Source organism: Mastigoproctus giganteus, chromosome 13, assembly GCF_048544385.1.
Source record: "Mastigoproctus giganteus isolate SK-2022 chromosome 13, ASM4854438v1, whole genome shotgun sequence".
NCBI lineage: Eukaryota > Metazoa > Arthropoda > Arachnida > Uropygi > Thelyphonidae > Mastigoproctus > Mastigoproctus giganteus.
Genome location: NC_143587.1, coordinates 162580957 through 162608284, shown reverse-complemented (window position 1 = coordinate 162608284; position 27328 = coordinate 162580957). Strand labels below are relative to the sequence as shown.

Genomic DNA, 27328 nt, shown 5'->3' with positions numbered 1-27328 from the left:
TTGTTGTGGAAGTTGATAGCCTAAATAAATTTAAGGCTCAGCTGGACAGGTATTTCTGAAGAACGGAGGGGTGAAATGGGAGTGGGTTTTTTGTTTTTTTTTTGGCTGATGCTACATAAGCTTGCTTTCTTGCCTCATATGCCTCTACTGATGCTAATCATCCACCAATCCCACTAATTAAAATTTTTTTTTTTAATTAAAACCCCAAACATGACAGCTATTAGAACATATAGTGCTTAGACCGTGCATGGGTTGAAGGTTGAGAAGCTAAAAGAAGATATTTGTTGATATTAGACTTGAATTTCTGTAGATTGTAATTTTCAGGAAAAGAAATATGTATGAAGGAAGGTTGTTCCCGAAAATGTAAGTTTAATGAATAAATGAGGAAGAAGAAAATTTGGTTATGTGAGTTTGAAGTTGGATGGTAAAAGGATATTGACTAGATATGGCACACATTCTGACTGCTTTTAAAGAGAGAGTGGGAATTATAGAAGCAATTCAGAAAAACAGTGCCCATGGAAGCATCTATAGAGAAAGCATGCAGCAAACAGATTGTCTGTGAGACAGAGAGTTGAGAGACTATTGGATATGAGTCATTAATTAAGCTAAGTGTGCTGTTTTGAATGGAACCTAGAAGCCTGAGAGATTTTTTAGGGGCACATCCCCAGATGTGGAAATAATATTCCATGGTAGAGTGATTGTGAAATTTGTACAGAGTGAACAGCTGTTTGGAAGAAAAGTAATGTGGAGAGCAAAACAGAAAACCCAGTTTTTCAGATATAGAGGAAGCAATATTTATAATGTGCTTATGCCAAGAGAGATTACAAATCAGGGTAATCCCCAATAGAGAGATATGATCTTGCCTAGAAATCGGAGTGTCGTCGAAGATAAGCATACGATCAGAAGAATCCTTTTTGCTAGATCTAAGACAGGACTGAGTTTTAGAAGGATTGAAATCAATTAAGTTATCTTTACCCTACTGTAAAATTACAGTAGATCAGCATTTAAGGAATTAGTAGCAGATAATCAAGAAGTTGAAGCTGTTTGAGCAAGGTTTCTCAAACTTGAAGGTCTCAAACTGCAATGAATGGAATGTTCTATCATTAGCAAAACTGTGGATAGGATTTCAGGTCAATGGAAGAAGATCATTAATTTATAAGAGGAAAAGAACTGAACCTTGGGGAACAAAAGCATTAGTGGAGTAGTCAGGAGAGAGAGAGCCATACACCATCACCCACATTCAGAGCAATCAGAGACCAAACTGGATTCCCAGTTACAAAAAACGGTTGGCAAACCATAAGGTGGAAGCTCACTTAGAAGAACTTTATGCCAAACATGATCTTTGAAATGTCAAGAGCCACTAGTTGTTTCACCTAACTTTTTTCATTGATTTTTGTCCATACCTGGGTAACATAAGCCAGAATATCAACACTGACAGAATCCATACTGGTAATCATTGATCAGATGAAGGTTTTTAGATAGTTTGAGTTGGTGGTTAATTGATATTCCATTACTTTAGAAAGAGTAAAAGTAATTGTAGTGGGACAATAATTGGATGGGAGGGATTTGTTACCCTTTTTAGGAACTGGCTGGACATGAGCAAATTTCCAGCCTTTAGAATAAGAAAGTGAACAAAGGCAACACAGAACAGGAGTAAGTTTAGGAGCACAGGTTTTGAGAACAAGTGGAGAAATACCATCAGGACCTGGAGCTTTCTTAGCATCAAGAATCATCAAAATCTTTTTGACTGAAGACCACAAGAGACATTGAATTGAGTGTACTGGGAATGGTGGGAAGTGGTTTACCAAGATCATTAATACACGAGTTAGAAGAAAAATAGGATGCTAACAGGTCAGCTTTATCCTTGGCTGAAATGGCAATAGCACCACCTGGTTTTGACAGATGTGGGAACAGAGTTGGGCAAAAGTTGCAACTAATAGCTTTGGCAGGAGACAAGAATGCTTGGCTACCATTTGGACAAGAAGCAAGTTATCTACTCTTAGGAATTTTGTTCCTACAAGAATAATTTCACTGACATGATCTGAGCAAACATTGACACCAGAAGATTTGAAATAATAATTTAATCAAGGAAAGGAAATTTCACAGATTATCCAATTTTGCATTCTCAAAATGCCAAACAACACGAGGTGTAGAATGACCATGAGAGAAAGGTTCCATTGGAGTAGACTATCATCAAGATGTGATCTGAGATGCCTAGAGACTTTCTTACCTCAGCCATGTACTTAAAATGGTTGTTTGTGAGAGAAAAAGGTCAAGCAGCATATTAGCATTAGATGAGGCATATGATGCAAGAAAGCAAGCTTATACAGCATCAACCAAAAAACAAAAAAAAAAAAAAAAAAATGCTTCCCATTTCACCCATCCGGTCACTCCAAATGTTTGTCTAGTTCAGCCTTAAATTTATTTAAACTGTCAACTTCGACAACAACAGATGGAAGTCTGTTCCAGCAATCAACTACCTGTTGGCTAAAGGCAATCTCTGCACCATATATTCTACAACTGTCTTTCCTCAATTTGAATCTATGCCTCCTCAGGTTCTTAGTCTGAGCAAGCGGAAGTATCCTGCCAGCATTGAGCCTACTCAAACCATTCGAGGCCTTTACACCTCAATCAGATCACCTCGCAGGTGCCTACTCTCCATATGCTGCAACTTCCAAAACTTAAGCCTTTATTCATAAGCACACCCCTTTGCCTGTTCAGAGTTGGAATATGGATTTTAGTGATATTTTCCACAATACAGCTGCACCTGTTCCACCTTGGACATACATTTCTGCCTCTTACGATGTACACTTTCTTCAGTAGGAAAAGAATGTTGCAATATCAAGCAGTTGCACTCAGCTCACTCTACTCTGAACTCTCATGCCTATAAAATCTATACTGACGAATTAAACTGCCATTACGGTAGGGGCGCCTCCATAGCCAGGTGGGCAGGAGCAGCAGTGCTTAGCACATGCTTCTTGATTAGACCAGAGTTTGAGCCTGTGCCTACCAAATATGGAGGATGTGGAAAGGTCAGGGAATGACCACCGTATATCCCCGGAGCAACATGGCCTTAGTTGCTAATGCTCCTAAAAACCAAAACAACAAAACAACTGCCATTACAGTAGGTGCTACTGCAGTGTTTAATTCACTTAATGTTACAGCCTCATTACCATTAGCGTGCAGTGTCTTCACAGCTGAATTATATGCTATCAAGTTAGCACTTAGTAAAATTATAGAACTTTCCATCTCACCTGCCATAATTTACACCAACTCCTCAGTGCTATCTTTGCCATAAGGAAGAATTGCTCATCTTCTCATCCTACCTTGAAAGACATTCATTCCCAGCTAATCTCCTGCAGCATGTTCAATCAGTAAATCAGTTTTTGCTGGATCCCTGGCCATTTTGGCATTCCAGGAAATGAAAGTGCTGATTTTATCACTAAACATTCACGATTTTTTCTCTCTCCCCTCCTCACACTGACTATAAACCCATCATTTGCAAAGCATGCATCGACAATTGGTCACATATCTGGTAAAGTAACACCAACAATAAACTCACTACCAAATAAAAGATCCAAAGTTGTGGTTCTCTGGCTTAAGACAAGACAGATGAGAGGAAGTGGTATTGGCAAGAGCCAGAATAGAACACACTCATCATACTCATCTCTTCCTCTTATTGGGAGAAAACCCACCTCAGTGCTCATCCTGTCAGATGAAACTTACGGTCTATCATTTTCTGGTTGAACATTTTCTATATTCAACCTTCCGGTTAAACACTTTTCAATCACTCTCCATGTTGAATATATCACCTGATTTATCTAATTTCTTAGGAAATGAAGCAAATATTGAAGAACTTTTATTGTATCTAAAACATATTGGCTTGTACAAGTGCATATAATTTAACATCTCTAACTATATGTTGCCTGTAAATAAACAATGAACAGACAGAAGTTGGCCTCAGTAGCCCTTGTGTTGTTAATCCCAATATCAACAACTGCATTATAATATCCAATCAAATTGGCTAAACAAATTTGCTCTTTGACCAATCCATGCTGTGACTGCTGTATAACGGTGGAGAAATGTGCCTCTAGATGGTGGCACATTTCTTCTTTAACCAGTGATTCCATTAATTTCTCTTGAACAGAAGTCAAATCTTATAGGTCTGTAATTGCTCATTTAACCTTTGACCCTCTTTGTGAACTGGAAGTCTAGATATTTGCACATCTCCAATCAATAGGAACCTCTCCTGAATCCAAGGATGCTCTCAAAATTATGGCTGATGATTTCCCTCTTTTGCTTCTTCCTTTAAACTTTTACTTAAACACTTAATGCTTAAACAGATAGGAAGGGCATATAGCAATAAGTTTTATGGAGTAGCAAAACTTTATCTGAATGCAGAATCTGGAGTGCTCTGATTAATGCTCCTGTTATTCTCCAGTGGTGATCCATTTTCATGGTGCTGTGGATTTCTTGTTTAATAAAAGTCTGAGGTTTGATTCTTTCTGAAGACTGGAAGAATTTCTATAAAGGTTTCTTTTACTTTTAACTCTAGTTGGGCATTTCAGACAAGAATATATTTTTTTTTCATCCAAATATATGTAAATAGTGTATGGATAAACATAATTCATAAACTGTATACAGAATTTATTTACTGACATTCTATTTGTCTCATCACTTACACAGTTCAACCCACTTCTGATATTTTAAAAAAAACCATGCAAGAATTTGGAGATGTGGTTCAAGGAATATGTGAATATTTTTCTTTCTATCTTTTCTTGGCTATTCAGTTCTCTAGAGCTTAATCCAGTTGATATTTTTCAATAATTTCAGAAGTCTTTGACTGAAAAGGAGTATCAGAGGTATGGATTCGTGATCATAGTCAATTATTCAAATTACATCATAGGTACTGGTCATCACTTAGGGAAGTCCTTACCATGGTAGGTCACAGCTGCCTAAGGAGACCAAACATGTTATTAGGCAGGTAGCTGTATTTTAATGATGGGTGAATGTATATTTCTTATTTTTATTATGATTGAAACTGTAAGTTGCTGTCAATATTGACAGCAACTTTTTGATATTCTGTTGATATCAAAAATGTAATGCTTCATTCTCAAACTGGTAATGTTTATTTTGTCCCCTTAGATTTTGGCTGCTACTACAGCTAGAAGGCTGGCTGTCATTGATGTTGAGCGGGGGGAACAAGTAATGTCATATGATAACTGTAAGTGCTTCTTGTTTGCTTCCTTTTTGTATACACATATATATAATTAGTTTCCATTGAATGAGTTTTTCTGCCTAATTGGAATTTTTTTTTTAATGCTGCTTAAATCATATATTAAATGACCACATTAACATGTGGTCATTTAAGAGTTTTAAAAAATAAATGTTTTTAATGCCTGTTAGCATAAATACACTCTAATTATTGATCTTTGTGTATTATTAGCTAAGCTCTCAGTTTCTTTGCTCACTTAATGCCATCAACAGGCACCAGGAGCTGCCATCTTTAGACACCTCCTAGTATGAAGAGACTGTTTTTGTATGAAGACAGTGTACTGCTATGACTTTAAAAATGCAGTGTACTGCTATGACTTTAAAAACCACCACTCACTTTCGGTGTACTGTTAGTATTAGTATTAGTATTAGTAACGGCCGCATGGTGCAAGAAAGCCTATGGCTTATGCTGCACCAGCCAAAAAAAAAAAAAAAAATCCGAACAAAACAATGATAAAAACAAAAAATAAATAAATAAATAAATAACTAAATAATAATAATTAATAAATAAAAAAAATAATAATAAAATAAAAAATAAATAAAAAGGAAATTAAACCTATCATCCTATGCGCTTCCCTTACCCGAAAGTACTATCCAGATGACCTTTGAATTTCCCCAAACTGTCGGCCTCTACCACCCATGAAGGCAACTTATTCCAATAATTTATAACTCGCTGGCTAAAATAGAACTTCCTGCAGTCCAATCTAAACATTTCCCCCCGTAACTTGAATTTATGTCCCCTAGTTCTAGCATCATTTATAATCTTGAAAATTTCGTCCTCATTCATTTTACTGATGCCTCTCAGAGCCTTAAACACCTCAATCAAATCTCCTCTAAGGTGTCTAGTTTCCAAACTCTGCAACCCACATATTCGAAGTCTTTCTTCATAAGGACGCCCTTTTGCCGATCTCACCAGGCGAGTTACCCTTCTTTGCACCCTTTCAAGAAGCTCGATGTCTTTCTTCAGGTGCGGTCTCCATACTTGAACACAGTATTCCAAGTGTGGTCTAACATAGGCCTTATATAATGGGATTATCACGTCCCTATCTCTACTTGCAAAAGTTCGATAGATCATCGATAGGACACCATGGGCCTTCCTTGCAACCTGTTTACAATGCTCAGAGAATTTCATGTCTGACCGTATCGTAACACCCAAGGCCCTTTCCTCCAGTACTGGGTTTAGTTGAACTCCACCAAGTGAATAAGTTTTTTTGGGATTACTGTTTCCCAGGTGTAATACCTTACACTTTGTTGGATTAAAGCACAGCTGCCATTTTTCTGACCATTCCTGAAGTCTATCTAGGTCTCTCTGAAGAAGCTCAGCTTGACAGTGATCATTAACTACTCTTCCAATTTTAACATCATCTGCAAATTTAGACATCACGCCCTCTATCCCTTCATCAATGTCGTTTATGAAAATTAAAAACAACAGTGGTCCTAATACTGATCCTTGGGGAACCCCACTTCTTACCTCAACCCAATCTGAGGAATAGCCATTTATCACAACCCTCTGCCTCCTGCCCTGAAGCCATCCTTCTATCCATCTAAGGATTTTCCCAGTGATTCCAACCTGTTCCAGCTTATAAAGCAACCGCTCATGTGGGACTGAGTCAAAAGCTTTGCTGAAATCTAAATAAACAATGTCGAAATTATTCCCTAAATCCAGCTCGTGAGTGACCCTTTCGAAATAGCGAACCAGATTTGTTAAACATGATTTTCCCTTTACGAAACCATGCTGAGTATCCTTGAGAATTTCAGTTCGATCCAAATGATCCTGAATTCCACCCTTGATCATTGCCTCCATGATTTTCCCTACTACTGAAGTCAGACTGACAGGTCGATAATTTCCAACTTCACTTTTAGAGCCACCCTTATGTATGGGAGATACATTTGCACTTTTCCAATCCAAGGGAATCTCCCCAGAGTCTAATGATGCTCGCATAATTAGCCTCAATGGTTCAATGCACTCGATTGCCGCCTCTCTTAAGATTATAGGGTATATTCCATCAACTCCAGGAGCTTTACTGGTCTGTAGGCTCGAAAGTTTTTTCATTAAATAATCTTGCGAAATTTCAATGTCATTAATTACATATTTTTTAACTTCGCTCCCACAATTTCCCTTTGCCACAAAAGGCTTTTCATTTGTAAATATCGATGCAAAATAACTGTTGAGTTCATCTGCAACGGCAGCTGGTGTATTTATTACTATCCCCTTTTCCTTACGTAAAGGTCCGATCTGGTTTGTCCTGCTCTTCTTGGCATTTATATATGTGAAGAATTCTTTATCCCCCCTCTTTGCTCTGTTTGCTAGTGATTTCTCATAAACTGCCTTTGCCTGTCGAACCTTTTCTGTGGCTCTATTACACATCACCTTATAGCTGTTATAGGCTTCAGTACTTTTTATTGTTCTGTAACCTTTCCATGCCACCTTTTTCTGCTCAAGTAATGCGGCAACTTCACTAGTCATCCAACTTGGAACCCTCCTCGTGGAGTATTTTTTTAATGGTATATACGCATTCAAGGCATCTGTGATTAATGTTTTAAAAGCGTACCACAGTTCAATTGTATTCATTCTCTGCGCGATATCTACCCAGTTAATAGAGGCCATGTAGTACCTTAAGGCATCGTAATTTCCTTTTCTGAAATTAAAACCCATTCCTTTGCCTTTTACCTCTGCTACCTCTCTCGTCATCATCCACCGTAGAACTCCGTGATCACTTCCTGCTACTGGTTCCTCTACTGTCAGCCCTGTTATGTCATCTGATTCATGTGTGATGATGAGGTCTAGGATATTCTTTTCTCTAGTACTTTCCCTGACATGTTGATACAAATAACAGTCATCTAGTTGATTTAAAAATTTTGTTCCCCATGTCGAGTTTCCTTCCCATTTACTCCAATCAATTAGAGGCAAATTGAAATCACCCATAATAAGGCATTGACGCTTACTTGCCCATTCCATTTGCATGTAGAGGCTTTTGTCATAATCTTCACAATCACCTGGTCTGTAGATTACTCCTACTCGCATTGTACCTTTGTTTCCAACTATCTCACACCATACAGACTCTATACTAGCATGTGAAACGTCTGAATCCGGGAAAGCTATCGTCGCACTCAGGCTGCTTCTGATAAGAAGCATTACCCCACCACCCCTTCTATCTACCCTATCCTTCCTAAATACATTATACAAGCCGTACTGAAACTCATCATCCCCAATTTCCGGGTGGCACCACGTCTCTGTAAGCCCTATTATGTCCGCGTTACTTGTTTTAACCAGCAGTTCGAATTCGCTCATTTTATTGACGACACTTCTTACATTACTGTATAAACAATTAAGATTTACTGTTCTTGTATATTTAACAACCCTAACACAACCCTTGAAGTTTTTTAGGCTCTCTTCCCTGATATTAGCTACCCGCTCACGTGAAACGTCTTTGCCCCCAGAACATCTAGATAATACGTCCAGTTGGGGTAACAGATAAGAACTCTTAAGGTATGTGCAAGAGTTACATTGACCAATATTATTAGATAAACGCGTGTCAGTATTACCCACATCCCCCCTAACTAGCAGTTTCCCTGAACCTTTAAGGTATCCTCAATAATACTGGCAAAAACGTTTGCACCACCTTTGTTTAAGTGTATCCCGTCTCTACAAAACAAATTCCTTCTACCTACAAGTGTGGGCCATGCTGATAGAAATTTACCCCCTAAAGCCTTGCAGATTCCTTCAAGTCTTGAGTTAATCCACAAGGCTCTTAACATATAATCCCTCCTATCGTGTCTGGGCAGAATTGCAGACACATAGACATTATGGCCTAGCTCGCGACATTTCCTCAGCATGGTCCTGTATTTTTCCAGCAAATCGTCAGATCGTGTACGTTTAATGTCATTTGTCCCCACATGAATAATAATATTTTCTTTACCCCCTTTAAAATCTGACAGTCTGTTGGTGACATCATCAATAGTTGCTCCCGGCAGACATACCCTGGTTCTCCTCCACCTATCTTTATTACAAAAAATATTCCCCGTTTCCCTGACAATGGAGTCTCCTAATAAAACAATGTCCTTTTTAACCAGAGTAGTTTGCACTTGGTTTTTCTGTTTTGAGGCTCGAATCGGGTGTGCATCACTTGGTAGATTGCTGGAGTTTTGAGTCCCTGACGAGCTTCCAGATGCATTATTTTCGAGGGCAAGCACTCGTTTTTTCAGGGACTCAAATTGTTCCATCAGTGCACCAAATTGTAATTTAAGATCGGTGCACTCCTTACATCGATCACAAAGAAAAGAATCCCCAGGTGAGGTAGGATTAGTCACCAGGTCGACCTTGGAAAACATTCCACAGGTTCCACAACGGATTAAATCATGACTCACCCGTAAATCGCCATCTGCTATTTCCGTGTGAGTCACGATACCCTGTGACGTGTTTAAGGCAGATCTCGTAACTACCATTATAAAATTAAATAAATATCAATGAAAGTAACTTTAAAAAATTTATATCTATAATATTATTAAAATCAAACAGTTACAGGAAAACCTATAACAAAATAATCCAACAATATCTAAATAAATCAAATATTTAAAAGCACTATCCAAAAGTAAACCACTTAACTGAGGAGCCCTGTCTAAGCGCGTCCGCTCACCTCGAATGCCAACCTCGAATCTGTTTCCATTTTTCTGATGTTTAGTCACCAAGTGTCTTCTCTCCAAGGGCAAGAAGGGAGCCACCATGGATCTTGCAACTCAGACAGCCTTTCAGTCTATAGATCCAATTGGACACCATTGACAAGATGACTTTAATCTATGTACTATTGAAAAGCAAAAGAAAGGAAGAACCACACCTTTTCACAACTTTTATTTCTGTAACCGACAAACTTGTTGTAGACGACACTTCCTTTTGAGTTTTCTGCCGGCAGTAAGCTTAGCTAATTATAGTGTTCTTGCTGTAGAAAATCAGTGAAGACTTCTGTATGTAAATGATCGTGTTTGAATATAATTTTTTTAGTGAACAAGTTTTCCAAGGAGAATTTAACTTCCAACGAATGATATAAATCACAGTTCTAGAGGTGCTAGAACTGTGATGTTGATGAAGGCATATCCTTGCTGCAGTCGTCACCTTTGTGGATCAGTACAGCCAAATATTTACTCACATTATTCAGGGTTTGTACCTTAACAAGATGGTCCTGAGATCACAGATCACAGAAGCCCCTACATTATCTTTAGGAGATAATGTTATGGGTACAAAATGTTGGTGCAGAATTGTGTACAGTTACATGGATAAGTCGAATTCCATATATTATATGGAATTCGACTTATCCACGTAGAATTTGATAATCCAATTGGACCTGGTGATGAAGAATTTAGAGGAAGATGTTACATTTCAACAAAGATTAATCATGCTTATTTTCTGTCTGTGCTAGAACTGTGATGTTGATGAAGGCATATCAGGCTTAATGTATTGAGTTTGCAGATGAAATTTAGATTGGTTAATGACAGTAATCAGGTTGCAAGATCTTTTTGCAGTACAAAGGGTACTAGGAAAGTTTTGCAATACAGCTTTGTTTATTTAATTTTTTCAAAGTAATTTCCTCTACATTCAATACACCTCTCCATCCTCCGAAACCAATCTTTAAACCAGTTCTGCCAAGTTTCACTAGGGAGTAAAGCACACTCGTTGTCCCAAGCCCGTAGAAGGTCCTCATCACTGGAAAACCGCCTCCCTTTTAGCTTCATTTTCACATGCGGGAACAGTGCAAAGTCGCAGGGAACAAGGTCTGGACTGTAGGGCGGGTGCTCGAGAAGTTTCAGTCCTGTCGTGGTCAAATATTCGGTGCAGGCTTTGGCGCAGTGAGCTGGAGCATTTTCGTAATGGAGGTACCAGGTGTCCATTCTTGACTTTGGCCGCAGGTTCTTCATAGATCCAATGACTTTAGGCAGGCATTGTTCAGTATACCACTTAGCTGTGACTGTCTTCTGCGTGTCCAAAACGACACGTTCCACAATTCCACTCGATTTGAAAAATACAGCTATCATTTTCTTCTTTACAAATCGGGATTTTCTGACAATTACAGGTGTGTCGTCATCATCAAAGACCCAAACTTTGTTTTGAGCCTTGGTCGGCAGATCGTAATAGTACAGCCAAGTCTCGTCACCTGTCACGATGTTGTTCACATACCGAGATTGTCCCTTATCAAACTTTTTTAACATCTCCCGGCACTAAGTCACACGTCGTGTCATCTGCTCTTCAGTCAGTTGATGCGGCACCCAGAGAGAACAAAGTTTCTTCACGTGCAAATGATCTTGCAGAATCGAACGAATTGCTGGTGCATTTAGGCCCAAAGTATCCTCTATCTGTTGGTAGGTCACTCGCCTGTTTTCGTCAAGCATTTTCCTCACAGCAGTAACGTTTTCCTCCGTAACTGACGTTCGTGGCCTTCCCGGCCTCTCAGAATCCTCCAGAGTGAAATTTCCCCTTTGGAATTCTCTATACCACCTGAATATCGTTGTACGATGTGGACAATCATCATCTAGTCCAAGAGTCATTTCTTCTAAGCACTGGCCCCTCGACGTGGGCACCTGTACGTGGTGAGGGGACCTCCCAGTGACGCTGCTGGAATTCCAGACTAGCATCACTGGGATCCAACGCCCACAGCCTAGGTTCCGGGCTTACATCAATGGAATCCGGCGTGTTTGCCGTGCGCTGCGACCCGTGGAAATTCGGAAAGGGGGATCCTGGTGGTTGAGGGGCCCAGCTTCAATACACCACTTTGGCCCCTGCTTCGACAAGACGGGTGGTCCTGGAAGGCCCGGCTAGGATCAATCGGCTAGTAGGTTCGCCTGCGAGGGTCAACCGTGTCAATGCCACGCCCCTACCCTCATGGTCCGAGGGACAGGATTCGGGCTGGCGGCGGTGCGGGTATAGTGTCTGGGTAGCCCTGGCGTCCCACTCCCGAGCGCATTTATTGCATTTAATGGGTGGGGAGCCCGGGCACTGAACAATTAAAAAAAACTCCATGAATCCTGATAAACGTATTCCTTCAGGGGCCCCAACCCGGTCCCTATCTGAAAATAACGACGGAGAGGCAGATAGCATTATTGCTACAAAGAGGCAGCGAACCGAACTACCATCAGGGCCTGTCCCAAGGTTCTTAATAATGCATTCCACCAATGAAACACCGATTGGTAAAATGTCGCCCTTTTTTATACAAAAAGGGTTGGATGGGTTAGCAGGTACACCCAAGTCAGTTAAGAGGCTCCGTTCTGGAGACCTCTTGATTGAAACAAAAAATGACGGGCAGTCTGAACATCTACTCCGAGTAACATCAATCGGAGGTATACCCATAACAGTGACACCACACAGAACACTAAATTCATCGAGAGGTGTCATTTCGGAGTGGGACCTTCTCGACGTCACCGAGGAGGAAATCTGCTCCGAATTACAACCACAGGCAGTTACTGCCGTCAAGAGAATCACTGCGCGAAGGGATGGGAAAATTGTTAAAACCAGGAGTGTTATCCTGACTTTTAACTCTCCCAAACCTCCTGATGAGATTAAAGCTGGATACATCAACTGTCCAGTACGTCCATACATTCCGAACCCTTTACGGTGTTTTAAATGTCAGAAGTATGGACATTCTCAAATGGCCTGCCGTGGAGTCCTTGCATGCGCCCGGTGCGGTGCAAAGGACCACGAAACAACAGCATGTTCAGCCACTAAACCCACCTGCATTAACTGTGAGGGAGAACATCCGGCCTATTCAAGGGCATGCCAGAGGTGGAAAGAAGAAAAAGAAATTCAACGGCTGAAGGCAGAGCTAAACATATCGTACCAGGAGGCAAGAAAAGCAGTGAAACCTCTTAACATCAAAAAACCTACCTACGCCCAGAAGGTAGCAGGGTGATGTTCGATTGGGACTCAGACGGACATGTCTGTCCCTCCAAAAGAATCATTTACTCCCATTGCACGTTATATTTTAAGCTCCCAAAAACCTGCACAGAAGGACCAATCAGCTGCCACTCCTATATCGATACCTCCTAATGCTCCACAAGTAACAAAAGCAAAAGAAAAGAATAAGAAAGGGGAAGTAACACCTAGTACCCAGGAAAACATGGATGTCGAGCAGAAGGAGGTACATGATGAGTCAGTTTTGGAACTCTTTGCTGAGGAAGAAATGGACACAGGACAGCGTCCATACTTCCCCAGGAAAGATAAATCCAGGACTGACAAAATTAAGCCCTCAGCACCTCGGAAGCCGCCTGATGGACCCACCAAGTCCAAATAATGGCTAAATTCCTACAGTGGAATTGTCGTGGATTCCGGCAAAATACTGACGACATCAAGGCACTCCTGCAAAAGCACAAACCAGTTTGCTTTTGCATACAGGAGACTTATTTAAAGGCAAATGATGACCCCACCATGCATAACATTACCATCATTCGTAAGGATAGAATTGTGGATGGGTCTGCCCACGGAAGAGTCGCAATCCTCGTCGGCAACCAGATCCCATTTCAGGCTTTGCAGCTTACAACTAGCATTGAAGCTGTAGCAATTCGCCTTACAGTGGGGTTCTTATTAACTGTCTGCTCTGTTTATTTGCCACCTGGGACTGACATCCCCCAGAAAGACCTTGATGATCTTATCATGCAATTGCCCTCCCCTTGTTTAATTCTTGGGGATTTCAATGGACATAACACTCTGTGGGGTAGTGCTGACATCAATGGAAGGGGACGAGTCATAGAGCATATGCTCACTGACAATGATCTCTCCCTCCTAAATGTGGGAACAAACACCTTCTTCCACATGCCTACCTGTACATTCTCTGCCATTGATCTTTCTATCTGCTCCCCTTCTCTCCTTCCTTCACTTACTTGGGAGGTAGAAGAAAATCCATACGGAAGCGATCACTTCCCCGTGATAACAACCATAACTAATGGTAGACCCTGTCTGCCATTTAGTTTACCGCGGTGGAAGATCGATCAGGCTGACTGGAATGCCTTTCAATATCTGGCAAACTTTGACATCACTACAGTCAGTCAGGAGCCAATCAATGAAGCAGTCATGTATGTCACAGAAACGATTGTCCAAGCAGCTGCAATTGCAATCCCAAAATCATCCAGCCGGTTCCCACTATTCCCCAAACCTTGGTGGAATTCAGAATGCACGGCAGCAAAAAAAGCACAAAACAAAGCGTGGGGGATATTCCGCCGATATCCCACCACTGAAAATTTAATATCCTTCAAACGTGCACGTGCAAAAGCACGTTATGTACGACGTCAGAGCCAAAGGAAATCTTGGATTCGTTTTACATCTTCCATAACTCAGGCTGCTAGCTCAAAAGTAGTCTGGGATAAGATCCGGAAAATGAAGGGAAAATATCCGCCATGCCCTTCTGTGATCCTCAAGCATAACGGATGTCCAATTGCAGATCGAACTGCAGTAGCAAATACTCTAGGGGAAACATTTGCAAAAATATCTGCAATAACATCTTTTCCCGCAGAGTTTTTGGCCCTGAAAGAGAAAAATGAGAAAAACCCCCTGAACTTCTATTCAAAAGGGCTTGAATCATATAACAAGCCCTTTTCACAGGAGGAATTAAATGCTGCACTCTTTCTCACACACGCAAGTGCTGTAGGGCCTGATGACATCCACTACGAAATGGTAAAACACCTCACACCACAATGTAAGGATCACCTTTTAATTCTGTTTAACAGAATTTTTCTTAATAAACAATTTCCGGATTCCTGGCGGAAGGCAATCGTTCTTCCCTTCCCAAAACCAGGAAAGGATCCTAGAAATCCAAGTAACTACCGTCCTATTGCTCTGACAAGCTGTTTGTGCAAGATCCTGGAAAGAATGGTAAATTCTCGCCTGGTATGGTATTTAGAAACAAATGGTCTGCTTTCCAGGACACAGTGCGGCTTCCGAAGAAATAGATCCACTCTAGATCATTTAATCCGATTGGAAACGTCCATTCATGATGCTTTTATTAAATCCGAGCATTTGGTAGCAGTTTTCTTTGATATTGAAAAAGCGTACGACACAGCCTGGCGATTTGGGATTTTAAAAGACCTCTATAACTTTGGTCTTAGAGGTAATCTTCCTCTTTTTATTAAAAACTTTCTTTCGAATCGCCAGTTTCAAATCCGTTTAGGATCCACCCTCTCTCGAGTTTTCTCTCAGGAAGAGGGAGTCCCACAAGGATCCGTTCTAAGTGTCACGCTTTTCGCAATCAAAATGAACTCTATCGCAGAACAACTTCCACCCACTGTAAACAATGCCCTCTATGTTGATGACTTTGCTATATTTTGTCATTCATGCAATATGAGGGTCATTGAAAGGCAACTGCAGAAAACCATTGACCATCTTACAGCTTGGTCTTTGGCTAATGGGTTCAGATTTTCATCACAGAAGACTGTTTGTGTACACTTCTGTCGCAAACGTAATCTTCATCCTGACCCAGAATTAAGGCTAGGGAAAAATAACATCCCAGTTGTAGCAGAATTCAAATTCCTTGGACTTATTTTCGACAAAAAGCTGACATTCTTACAACATATTCGTCAGCTGAGGACAAGATGTGTCAAAGGGCTTAACATCCTTCGTGCCCTTTCGTCAACCTCATGGGGCGCAGATCGTGCTACCCTTCTTCGTCTCTACCGGGCACTTGTCCGTTCCAAACTCGATTATGGGTCTCAGGTCTATGGTTCTGCTAGAGATAGTGCCCTTCGGTGGTTAGATCCGATCCACCATCAAGCCATCCGGACAGCCACTGGAGCATTTCGCACATCTCCTGTCCAAAGCCTTTACGTCGAAGCAAATGAACCATCTCTGTCTCTTCGACGTAAGCAGTTGTCCTTACAGTATGCATTCAAATTAAAATCCCTGCCCGATCATCCAACGTGGCCATCCGTTTTTGAGCCGCGTTGGGAAAATCTCTACAACACCCGTCGGACTGCCAACAAACCTTTTGGTATTCGCATTCAAGGGCTGCTGAATGAGCTGAACTTGACGGTAGACAATGTTGCCCAGTCACCGAGGCAATTCTTTCCACCCTGGCATGCTCTTTTTCCAACTTGCGACTTCTCCCTTAAGATCTGGGAGAAGGCTACTACACCGCCATCTGTCTACCAGCAACTCTTTGCAGTACATCGACAGCAGTATTCTGACTTTCTGCCAATCTATACAGATGGCTCAAAGTTAGAACGTCATGTGGGATCTGCTGTTGTGTTCCCTCACAAAACAATATCCTATAAGATCCCACAAGAAACTAGCATTTATACTGCAGAGTTGCATGCAATACAAACAGCCCTAGATCACATTAAAAATTGCGACTACCAGAGGTATATGATTTACTGCGATTCATCGAGCGTGTTACAGGCTCTGGTATCGGTGGGTTTTAACCCTCATCCGATCCTGTCCAGGATCCAGCAGATTCTTTTTTCTCTCAAGAAATTAGAATTCGATATTCGCTTTTGCTGGATCCCAAGCCACATTGGGATCCGGGGAAATGAATCGGCTGATGCTGCTGCCAAATCAGCCATTTCCCTGGATAATCATTGTCTGTCAGTCCCCTATACAGACTACAGGCAAATAATACGTTCTAAACTGCTTTCCCAATGGCAAGATTCTTGGCACGGACAGACCACAAATAAATTACATCAAATCAAGCCTGTAATTTCGCAATGGCAGTCCAGTCTACGCAGGGTCCGAAGAGAGGAAGCTGTTCTTGCTCGGCTCCGCATAGGTCATAGTCATCTAACTCATTCCTACTTGCTGAGGGCGGATGACCCACCTATGTGCGAGATGTGTAATGTTATTTTAACCGTTCGTCATATTTTAATAGAATGTCCTGTTTTTATAGAAGCCCGACGCTTGTATTTTACTGCTTTTAATAATTTGACTGAGCCATTTACACTCAGCCAGATTATAGGTGACAGACACAATATGTCTGACATCTTTAATTTTTTACAATTTATTAATTTTTATACAAAGCTTTAAGTTTTATGCTTTTACTATTATACCTTTTTAACACAAATGTTTGACGTGGTAGCCTTGGCTACCAAAATATTTAATAGCATTTTAAAATTTGACTTGGCGCATTATGGCCTTAGCTGCCAATGCGCCATAAAAAACCAAATCAAATCAAAATCAAATCTAAGCACTGGTCTATGGTTAAACCACGCACGAAATTATACCGCAAAACTGTCCTTATCTCATTTCGTGACCACGATGCCATCGCAAGCACTTTACACTCTCACTACTAATGAATAACTGAGTCCATCGACTTGGCGCGGCGGCTACTATGCACGTATGAACATGTCTCAACATGCAGCAACAAGCAGCTTCCTGTGATTCATTGTTGCATCATATTGCAAAACTTTCCTAGTACCCTTTGTATACTACTGCAAGAACATCTAGTAAAATCAGGCTGTGGGCTGAGAAATGGCAATTCAAGTTTCACAAGGTACTGTGTTTGGAAAGCAGTAATCCAGGAATAATATAGCAAATGTATGGTACCATACTCAGGGTAGTGTTGTCAATGATATACAGGAATTTTGCCAGTAGGGATAAGGAGGTGATTATCCCATTGTATAAAGCAGCTATTAGGCCACATTTTGAGCACTATATACAGGTCTAGAAGGATGTGGAGCTGTTGGAACAAGTGAAGAAAAGAGCAACAAGATTTAGTTGAGGGGGAACAAAAGAGTGCTCTTGCGAGGAAAGGCTTTATTTCTGCAAATTGCAGCACCTAAAGATTAAGGAACCTGCATGGAGATTTCATTGAGGTGTTTTAAGGCTTTGAATGGATTAAGTAAGAGTTCAGTACTGGTACTGATAGAATTCTTTCTCTTGTTCAGACTACTACACACTTTGGGGGGGCATAAATTAAATTTGAAGGATAGTTGCAGGATAGATGTGAAAGTATAATTCAGCAAGTGAGCAGTTGATTGTTGGAACAAATTTCCATCTGATGTTTTAGAAGTGAGTAGTTAGAATAAATCCAAGGAAGAATTAAACAAACTATTAGAGGAGATGGACAGGCAATATGGGAAGTGCTATTTGCTGTATAATCTTGCTGTCTTGCATCATTTACTAATACATGAAAAGTTAAAATTCCTCATTATAAGATAGTCTGAATTGTTGGCTCACTATTTCTCTGTATTTTTTTTTTTTTTTTTTAATTTTTTTTATTATACTTTATGGTCATTTGGCCTATAACATACTCCTACTCTCATTTTAATTTTCCCAGTGCTTATATCACATAAAACTGACTCATCATTGCACTGGCCACCCACATTGTATTGTGGGTGGCCAGTGCAATGATGAGTCAGTGATCTAAGACACAATACCAGTTGTATTGTGTCTTAGATTCTGTGCTTCTTATAAGAGTATGCCATGTCCCACCTCTTGGCCTATCTGTTCTTTCTGTATGCACTGTACTCTCACCAAGATTTTTTTTTTTTTTTACTGCCAGAAAAGTGTTCCAAAAGTTAAAAAGAAATAAAAATAAAAAATCATATGTTTAAAACAAAAAAAAAAAAAAAAAGATTTATTTTAAATTAAAATTATTTAGTATTACTAATGGCACTGGCAAATTGTGCATCAGTGGAGTGTTAAACTGGATGTGCAGTTATTTATTTATTTTTCTCTCTGAGATCTCAGGGGGGGAAAATCATTCAGAACTAGCTGTATCCCCCCCCCCATTCAAAAATTTGTTACCATGATTTTCTAAAAATTTTCCTAGTAGAGGAAAATTTTTTCCTCTACTAGGGGGACTTTCTCAGCATTCCAAAATTTATATTTTACAAATAACACCGTGACTCTCACCATATTCAAATTATGCATCCATCATGTCTGAGTGGCACCATTTCTAGTACCCCTGCAATGTTTACATTTGATGACTTATCCAGTACTTCAAATTCATCAGATTTGTTTACTATTTTCCTAGCATTGGTGTACAAACAAGTCATATATTTACTCAGCCTGGTTTGCTTTTAGTAACTAACACAGACAAGGACCCCCAAGATTTTGTTTCCGGGCTGCTGCCTGTCCCAATGGAAGCAGTGCAAGAATCACTTTCGTGGCTGCTTTTGGCTTCTGTTAGTCTGTGTATCTCCCCAAGCTAGCAGTTTTTCAACACCTGTCCCCCCCAAATAATTTTCTGATGTTATTGAGCCAACATTGGCTCAATAACATCAGAAAATATTCTTGCACCTCTTCTATTTAGGTAAAACCATCCCATTCCTGTAAAAACACTCCTGTTAACAAATCGTGCTAATTTAATTTTTTCTACCTCATTAGCCTTTCACAATCTCTTTAGAGCAGTGGTGTCCAACCTATGGCCCATGGGCCACAAATATTTTTTATATGGTCCACACAGAAAGTGAACTAAGACAGAATTTTAAATTTTGTTAATTATTTTAAGATCGTGTACATTCAATACTAAAATAAGTGGAAATAAAAATTTAAGACTGTGGCACTTGTGTCGTAGTATGGTTTTTTAGGAGCATCAGTGACTAAGGCTATATTGCTCCATATATGTCTATAAATTGCATGTGTTCTGTGGTCAATTTTCTGTTTGATGAATGAAAAATTTGAGTTTCCAGGAGAAAAAAACCATGCTATCCTCGCCTGAGACTGACTAACTTAGCCACATCGTGAAAAAGGCAAATTCCTCATGTCATTGATGGGATTCGAACTCAGGTCTTTTCCACCTGGTGTGGGGAGGACGGCAATTGGCAATTCTAACAACTTTGCTACCCACGAGGGCTGGCACTCGTAGCAAATATTTGAGTGTTGAAGTTATGAAGCCACATGTCGGTGTTGCAAATTCTGTTGCTTTTATCTATGTTTTTTTTTATTAAATATGCGCGTGCCAGAAGTGTATAGCACCTCATATATACAATATGAGGTGCTATCAAAATGTTCCAGGACTTGAATTATGGCACGGCTTCTGCTTGACCTTAGTGGCTGCACAAAAGAGTATGCACTGTATACTTCATTGAAAATGTAATTTTCACTAATTTTTCTCGAATCACTCAGTGCAGCCCACAAAAGAGATCTAACATTGATTTATGGCCCCTGTATGTAAAAAGGTTGGACACCTTTTTGCATACAGGGGCCATAACAAAGAGAGCCGTAGCCTAGTGGTTAGGCGCACGGGTGCATAAGTACACGTGCCTTGAGTGACCGGGGTTCAAGCCCGTGACTGCTGAATGCGGTGCTGTTTCTTGTACTATGAGAATCTTGTAAACTCCTCTGACCGTTTGGTCATCCTGGAGTATAAACAGAAAATTTATTTATTTATTTATAATCTAAATATCTAAATATCCACTGCTCTAGAGGACTGAATTGATTGGCAAGGATCTTCTCATGTACTTCTTCTTATGTCTGGCCAGGATTGCAGATACTTTCAAATTTTATCCAAACTCATGATTTTTTTTTCTCGTTATTGCCCTATACCTGCTAAGATCTCCTATTCTTAATATCAGTAGTACAAACATGTTACAACAATATGACCTTTATACCCTTAAAAGATGGTGGTTACTCTGCAACATTAACAAAAGTTGTTATATCTGCTTAGAGCAAAAGATAGGTGCAACAGGACCACGATATATCCTGGTCCTATTGCACCTATCCTTTTTACACTGTATATTTCCCCATTTTCCTAACAATAGCTACTTCCTGTGGAACCAGAAATCTTTGCTGTTGAGGATGTCGTGTTAACTGATGCTTAAATATGATCTATAGTGATGGTTCGCGAAATCTTGGGGGTTCGCGAAATCTTGGGAGTTCGCGAAAGTGTTCCAGGGGGTTCGCACTAAAAATTCCATAATGGCGTCTGCTTAGATTTACATAGGTATTATTGTAATTAATTAATAGGTATTATTTACATATTATTGTAAACTACAAAATATAACTAATAATAAACAATAAAGTAAAGAATTGCCAAAGAAATAAACCACATCTCCCACAATTCCTTACAATTACTTTACTATCTTACAGTATATCATGTTAAATAAATATCTAAAATTATTTCTTGACTAAACGTCCAAGAGTATGAAAAAGGTTGTTTATGCATGGGTAATGTGAGATTTAATCAGATGCATACCCCTCGACGTGGGCACCTGTACGTGGTGAGGGGACCTCCCAGTGATGCTGCTGGTTTTCCAAATTAGCATCACTGGGATCTCACGCCCATACCTTGGTTCCAGGGTTACATCTTTGGAATCCGGCGTGTGCAGCCATGCGCCGTGACCTGTGGAATTCGGAAAGGGAGATCGTGGTGGTTGAGGGGCCCAGCCTTAATACACCAGTTTGGCCCCTGCTTCGACAAGACAGATTGTCCCGGACCGGCCCAACTGGGATAAATCGGCGGGTGGTTCTTACTGCTAGGGTCAACTGCATTCCAATAAGTCTCCCTCCCTTTGGTCCTGGGACAGGATCAACGTTTATTGGAAATGTGGGTATGGTGCTCCTAAGCGAACTTGGCATCCCATTCGTGTACGCAGTACCTGCTAGTTCACGAGTGGGCGTCCCCTCGTAGGGCTCCATGGTGGGTGAGGTACTTAGGGCATTGGAAATTTTTATTTTACTCCTATGAGTATTATAAATTCTAATTCTTCTGGGGCCCTAACAAGGCCCCCTACCTAATCGAGATGATAACTTAGAAACGCCTCTGTAAAAAGAGCCAGAACTGAGGATACACCACCATCAGTGACACCGCTCTTCCTTGTTCTCCATTCCACCGGAGAACAGTCAATTGGGAAGATGTCACCCTTCTTTATCCAGAAAGGATTCGAAGGGTTGGCAGGGTCACCTAAATCTGTAAAAAGACTGCGTTCTGGCGACCTTTTGGTCGGAGCTTCTACCACAAAACAAGTGGCAAAAATCATAAATTCTACATTCATAGGGGAAATACCTATCACTGTAACCCCCCCCCCCCACAAAACTCTGAATTCTTCACAAGGTGTTATATCAGAGTGGGACCTTCTTCATGTCTCCAAAGAAGAAATCTGCTCTGAATTGAAAGACCAAGGAGTGACAGCTGTCAAGAGAATATCGATACGAAAGAATGGGAATCTCGTCCCTACCCGAGTTCTTATCCTCACGTTGAACACTCCACAGCCTCCAAGTTCCATCAAGGCAGGCTATCTAAACTGCCCAGTGAGGATTTATATCCCAAACCCACTGAGGTGTTTTAGATGCCAAAAATACGGCCACTCACAAACATCTTGTTGTGGTAACTCTGCCTGTGCTTGATGTGCTGTTAAAAACCACGAGAGCAAGGAATGTTCAGCTTCAAAATCGATCTGTGTCAATTGCCAAGGAGAGCACCCCGCCTACTCTAGAGCATGCCAGTGGTGGAAGGATGAAAAGGAAACCCAAAAACTGAAAACAGAGCTGAATATACCCAAAGACCAAAAACTGTATCCAACCAATAAATAGCGGGAAACCTTCATATGCCCAGAAGGTTTCTGCTAAGTGCACTATCGGTACACAAACTGAGATGACTATACCACCAAGAGAGTCATCCACTCCGATTTCACGCCATTTATTGAGATCAGAAAAGCCCACCAAAAAAACACAATCGGCTGCCACTCCTATATCCATACCTCCTACTGTTCCACCACTACCAAAACCAAGTGGTAAAGAAAAGCTAAAACGTTCGGAAGAGTCACCCATAATACCAGAAACAGTGGATGTAGAGAATGAGGTACCGGACGAATCGGTCTTGGAACTCTTTGCGGAGGAAGAAATGGACACGGGACAGCGTCCACACTTCCCCAAAAAAGATAAATCCAAGACTAACAAAATTAACCCCTCATAACCTTGGAAGCCACCTGATGGACCCACCAAGTCCAAATAATGGCTAAATTCTTACAGTGGAATTGTCGTGGATTCCAGCGAAGTACTGATGACTGACATCAAGGCACTCCTGCAAAAGCACAAACCAGCTTGCTTTTGCATACAGGAGACTTATTCAAAGGCAAATGATGATCCCACCATGCATAACATTACCATCATTCATAAGGATAGAATTGTGGATGGTCCTTCTCATGGAGGAGTCGCAATCCTCGTCAACAACCAGATCCCATTTCAGCCTTTGCAGCTTACAACTAGCATTGAGGCTGTAGCAATTCACCTTACAGTGGGGTTCTTATTAACTGTCTGCTCTGTTTCTGCTTTGTCAATCCCCACCTAGGATTGACATCCCCCAGAAAGACCTTGATGATATTATCATGCAATTGCCTTCCTCTTGTTTAATTCTTGGGGATTTCAATGGACGTACTACTCTGTGGGGTAGTGCTAACATCAATGGAAGGGGACGAGTCATAGAGCATATGCTCACTAACAATGACCTCTCCCTCCTAAATGTGGGAACAACCTACCCGTACATTCTCTGCCATTGATCTTTCTATCTGCTCCCCCTTCTCTCCTTCCTTCACTTACTTGGGAGGTAGAAGAAAACCCATATGGAAGCGATCACTTCCCCGTGGTAACCGCCCTAGCTAGTGGTAGACCGCGTCTGCCATTTAGTTTATTGTTGTGGAAGATTGATCAGGCTCACTGGAATGCCTTTCAATATCTGGCAAATCTTGACATCGCTACAGTCAGTCAGGAGCCAATCAATGATGCAGTCATGTATGTCACAGAAACGATTGTCCAAGCAGCTGCAATTGCAATCCCAAAACCATCCAGCCGGTTCCCACTATTTCCCAAACCTTGGTGGAATTCAGAATGCACGGCAGCAAAAAAAGCACAAAACAAAGCCTGGGGATATTCCGCCGATATCCCACGATATCCCATATGAAAACTTAATATCATTCAAACATGCACGTGCGAAAGTGTGTTGTGTACGGTGTCAGAGCCAAAGGAAATCTTGGATTCGTTTTACATTGTCCATAACTCAGGCTGCTAGCTCAAAAGTAGTCTGGGATAAGATCCGGAAAATGAAGGGAAAATATCTACCATGGCCTTCAGTGATCCTCGAGCACAAAGGATGTCCAATTGTAGGTCGAACTGCAGTTGCAAATACTCTAGGGGAAACATTTGCAAAAATCTCTGCAATAACATCTTTTCCTGCAGAGTTTTTGGCACAGAAAAAGAAAAGTGAGAAAAACCCACTAAACTTCCATTCAAAAGGGCTTGAGTCGTATAACAAGCCCTTTTCACAGGAAGAGTTAAATGCAGCACTCTTTCTCGTGCATGCAAATGCCGTGCAGCCCGATGACATCCACTACGAAATGTTAAAACACCTCTCACCACAATCTAAGGATCACCTTTTAATTTTGTTGAACAGAATTTTTATTAATAAACAATTTCCGGATTCCTGGGGAAAGGCTGTCGTTTGTGCTTTCCCAAAACCAGGAAAGGATCCTAGAAATCCAAGTAACTATCGCTCTGACAAGCTGTTTGTGCAATGTCCTTGAAAAAATGGTTAATGCACTCCTTGTATGGTATTTGGAAATAAATGGTCAGCTTTCCAGGACTTAGTGTGGCTTCCGAAGAAATAGATCCACTTTGGATCATTTAATCCGATTGGAAACATCCATTCGTGATGCTTTTATTAAATCCGAGCATCTGTTAGCAGTTTTCTTTGATTATTGAAAAAGCATACGACACAGCCTGGCAATTTGGAATATTAAAAGATCTCTATAACTTTGGTCTTAGAGGTAATCTTCCTCTTTTTATTAAAAACTTTCTTTCGAATTGCCAATTTCAAGTCCGTTTAGGATCCACCCTCTTGCGGGTGTTCTCTCAGGAAGAGGGAGTCCCACAAGGATCCATCCTAAGCGTTACGCTTTTCGCAATTAAAATAAACTCCATCACAGAACAACTTCCACCCACGGTAAACAATGCCCTCTATGTTGACGATTTTGCTATATTTTGTCATTCATGCAATATGAGGGTCATTGAAAGGAAACTGCAGAAAACCATTGATCATCTTACAGCTTGGTCTTTGGCTAATGGGTTCAGATTTTCATCACAGAAGACTGTTAAATTTACGTTTAACACTGTTAATATATAACTGTTAAGATTACGTTTGCGACACTTCTGTCGCAAACGTAATCTTCATCCTGACCCAGAATTAAGGCTTGGGCAAAACAACATCCCAGTTGTAGCAGAATTCAAATTCCTTGGACTTATTTTCGACAAGAAGCTGACATTTTTACACCTTGTCCTAAGCTGACATTTCGTCAGCTTAGGACAAGGTGTGTTAAAGGGCCTAACATCCTTCATGCCCTTTCGTCAACTTCGTGGGGCGCAGATCGTATTACCCTTCTTCGTCTTTACCGAGCACTTCTCCGTTCCAAACTTGATTATGGGTCTCAGGTTTATGGTTCTGCTAGAGATAGTGCACTTCGGTGGTTAGATCCAATCCACCATCAGGCCATGCAGAGATAGCCACTGGAGCATTTCGCACATATCCTGTCCAAAGCCTTTACGTTGAAGCTAATGAACCATCTCTAGATCTTCGACATAAGCAGTTGTCCTTACAGTACGCCTTCAAATTGAAATCCCTGCCCGATCATCCCACGTGGCCATCCGTTTTTGAGCCACGCCTCTACAACACCCGTCTGACTGCCAACAAACCTTTTGATATTCGGATTCAAGGGCTGTTGAATGACTAGACATGACGGTAGACAACGTTGCCCAGTCACCCAGGCAATTCCTTCAACTCTGGCATGCCTATTTTCCAACTTGTGACTTCTCCCTTAAGATCGGGGACAAGGCTACTACACTGCCATCTGTCTACCAGCAACTCTTTGCATCACATACAGCAGTATTCTGAATTTCTGTCAGTCTATACAGATGGCTCAAAATTAGAATGTTATGTGGGATCTGCTGTTGTGTTTCCTCACAAAACGTTATCCAATAAGATCCCACAAGAAACTAGCATTTATACTGCAGAGTTGCATGCAATAGAAACAGCTCTAGATCACATTAAACATCGCGACTACCAGAGGTATATGATTTATTGTGATTCATTAAGTGTGTTATAGACTCTAGTATCGGTGAGGTATAACCCTCATCCGATCCTGTCCAGGATCCGGCAGATTCTTTTTTCTCTCATAGAATTAGAATTTGGTATTCGCTTTTGCTGGATCCCAAGCCACATTGGGATCCGGGGAAATGAATTAACTGATACCGCTGCCAAATCAGCCATTTCCCTCTAAATTTACGCTCTAAATTATATTCCCAATGGCAAGATTCTTGGCACGGACAGGCCACAAATAAACTACATCACATAAAGCCTGTAATTACGCAATGGCAGTCCAGTCTACGCAGGGTTCGAAGAGAGGAAGTTCTTGCTTGGCTCCGCATAGGTCATAGTCATCTAACACATTCCTATTTGCTGAGGGCGAATGACCCACCTATGTGCGAGATATGTAATGTTATTTTAACCAGCAGTCATATTTTTATAGAATGTCCTGTTTTTGTAGAAGCTTGTGTTTTACCACTTTTAATAATTTGACTGAACCATTTACACTCAGTCAGATAATAGGTGACAGAGACAATATGTCCAACGTTTTTAACTTTTTACAATCTATTAATTTGTATACAAAGATCTAAGTTTTATACTTTATATGCTTTTACTTTATACCTTTTTCATAATAGTTAATTGCTTGACGTGGTAGCCTTTTAAATTTGACTTGGTGCCTTAGCTGCCAATGCGCCATTAAAACCCAAACCAAATCAGATGCATGCATACTACCTGGGTAGTAGAAATGATTGAAGTGCATTAACCATGCATAAACAACCTTTTTCATACTCTTGGACATTTAGTCAAGAAATAGTTTAAGATTAAACCATGCACACCATCAAGCATCTCTGATATTGTGCAGCTATACTTCACAACCGGATTGTCGCTATTGCTACAGTAGGATACCTGCCCACCCACCGATGAGTAAGCCAACAAACTTTGAACCAGTGCCATCTGGGTGGTGGTATCAGCTGAGAATAAGTAACATTAGTCTGGTGAGGTTACTTATTCAGAGCAGTGCAATATCTCGGCCACTCGTTCTGAAGGTTCATTCACAATATGAGATGAATAAA

At 40.8% G+C, this 27328-nt stretch overlaps 1 protein-coding gene across 1 annotated transcript in view; it reads left to right on the top strand.

The window, feature by feature from the left end:
• The window catches only part of LOC150076565 (uncharacterized), a 308265-nt gene that overhangs the window by 127316 nt on the left and 153621 nt on the right, over positions 1-27328 (top strand). The window contains exon 6 of the mRNA XM_090387038.1: positions 5146-5224. Within this exon, the coding sequence (XP_090243164.1) occupies positions 5146-5224 (79 nt within the window). The remainder of the gene's footprint in view (positions 1-5145; positions 5225-27328) is intronic.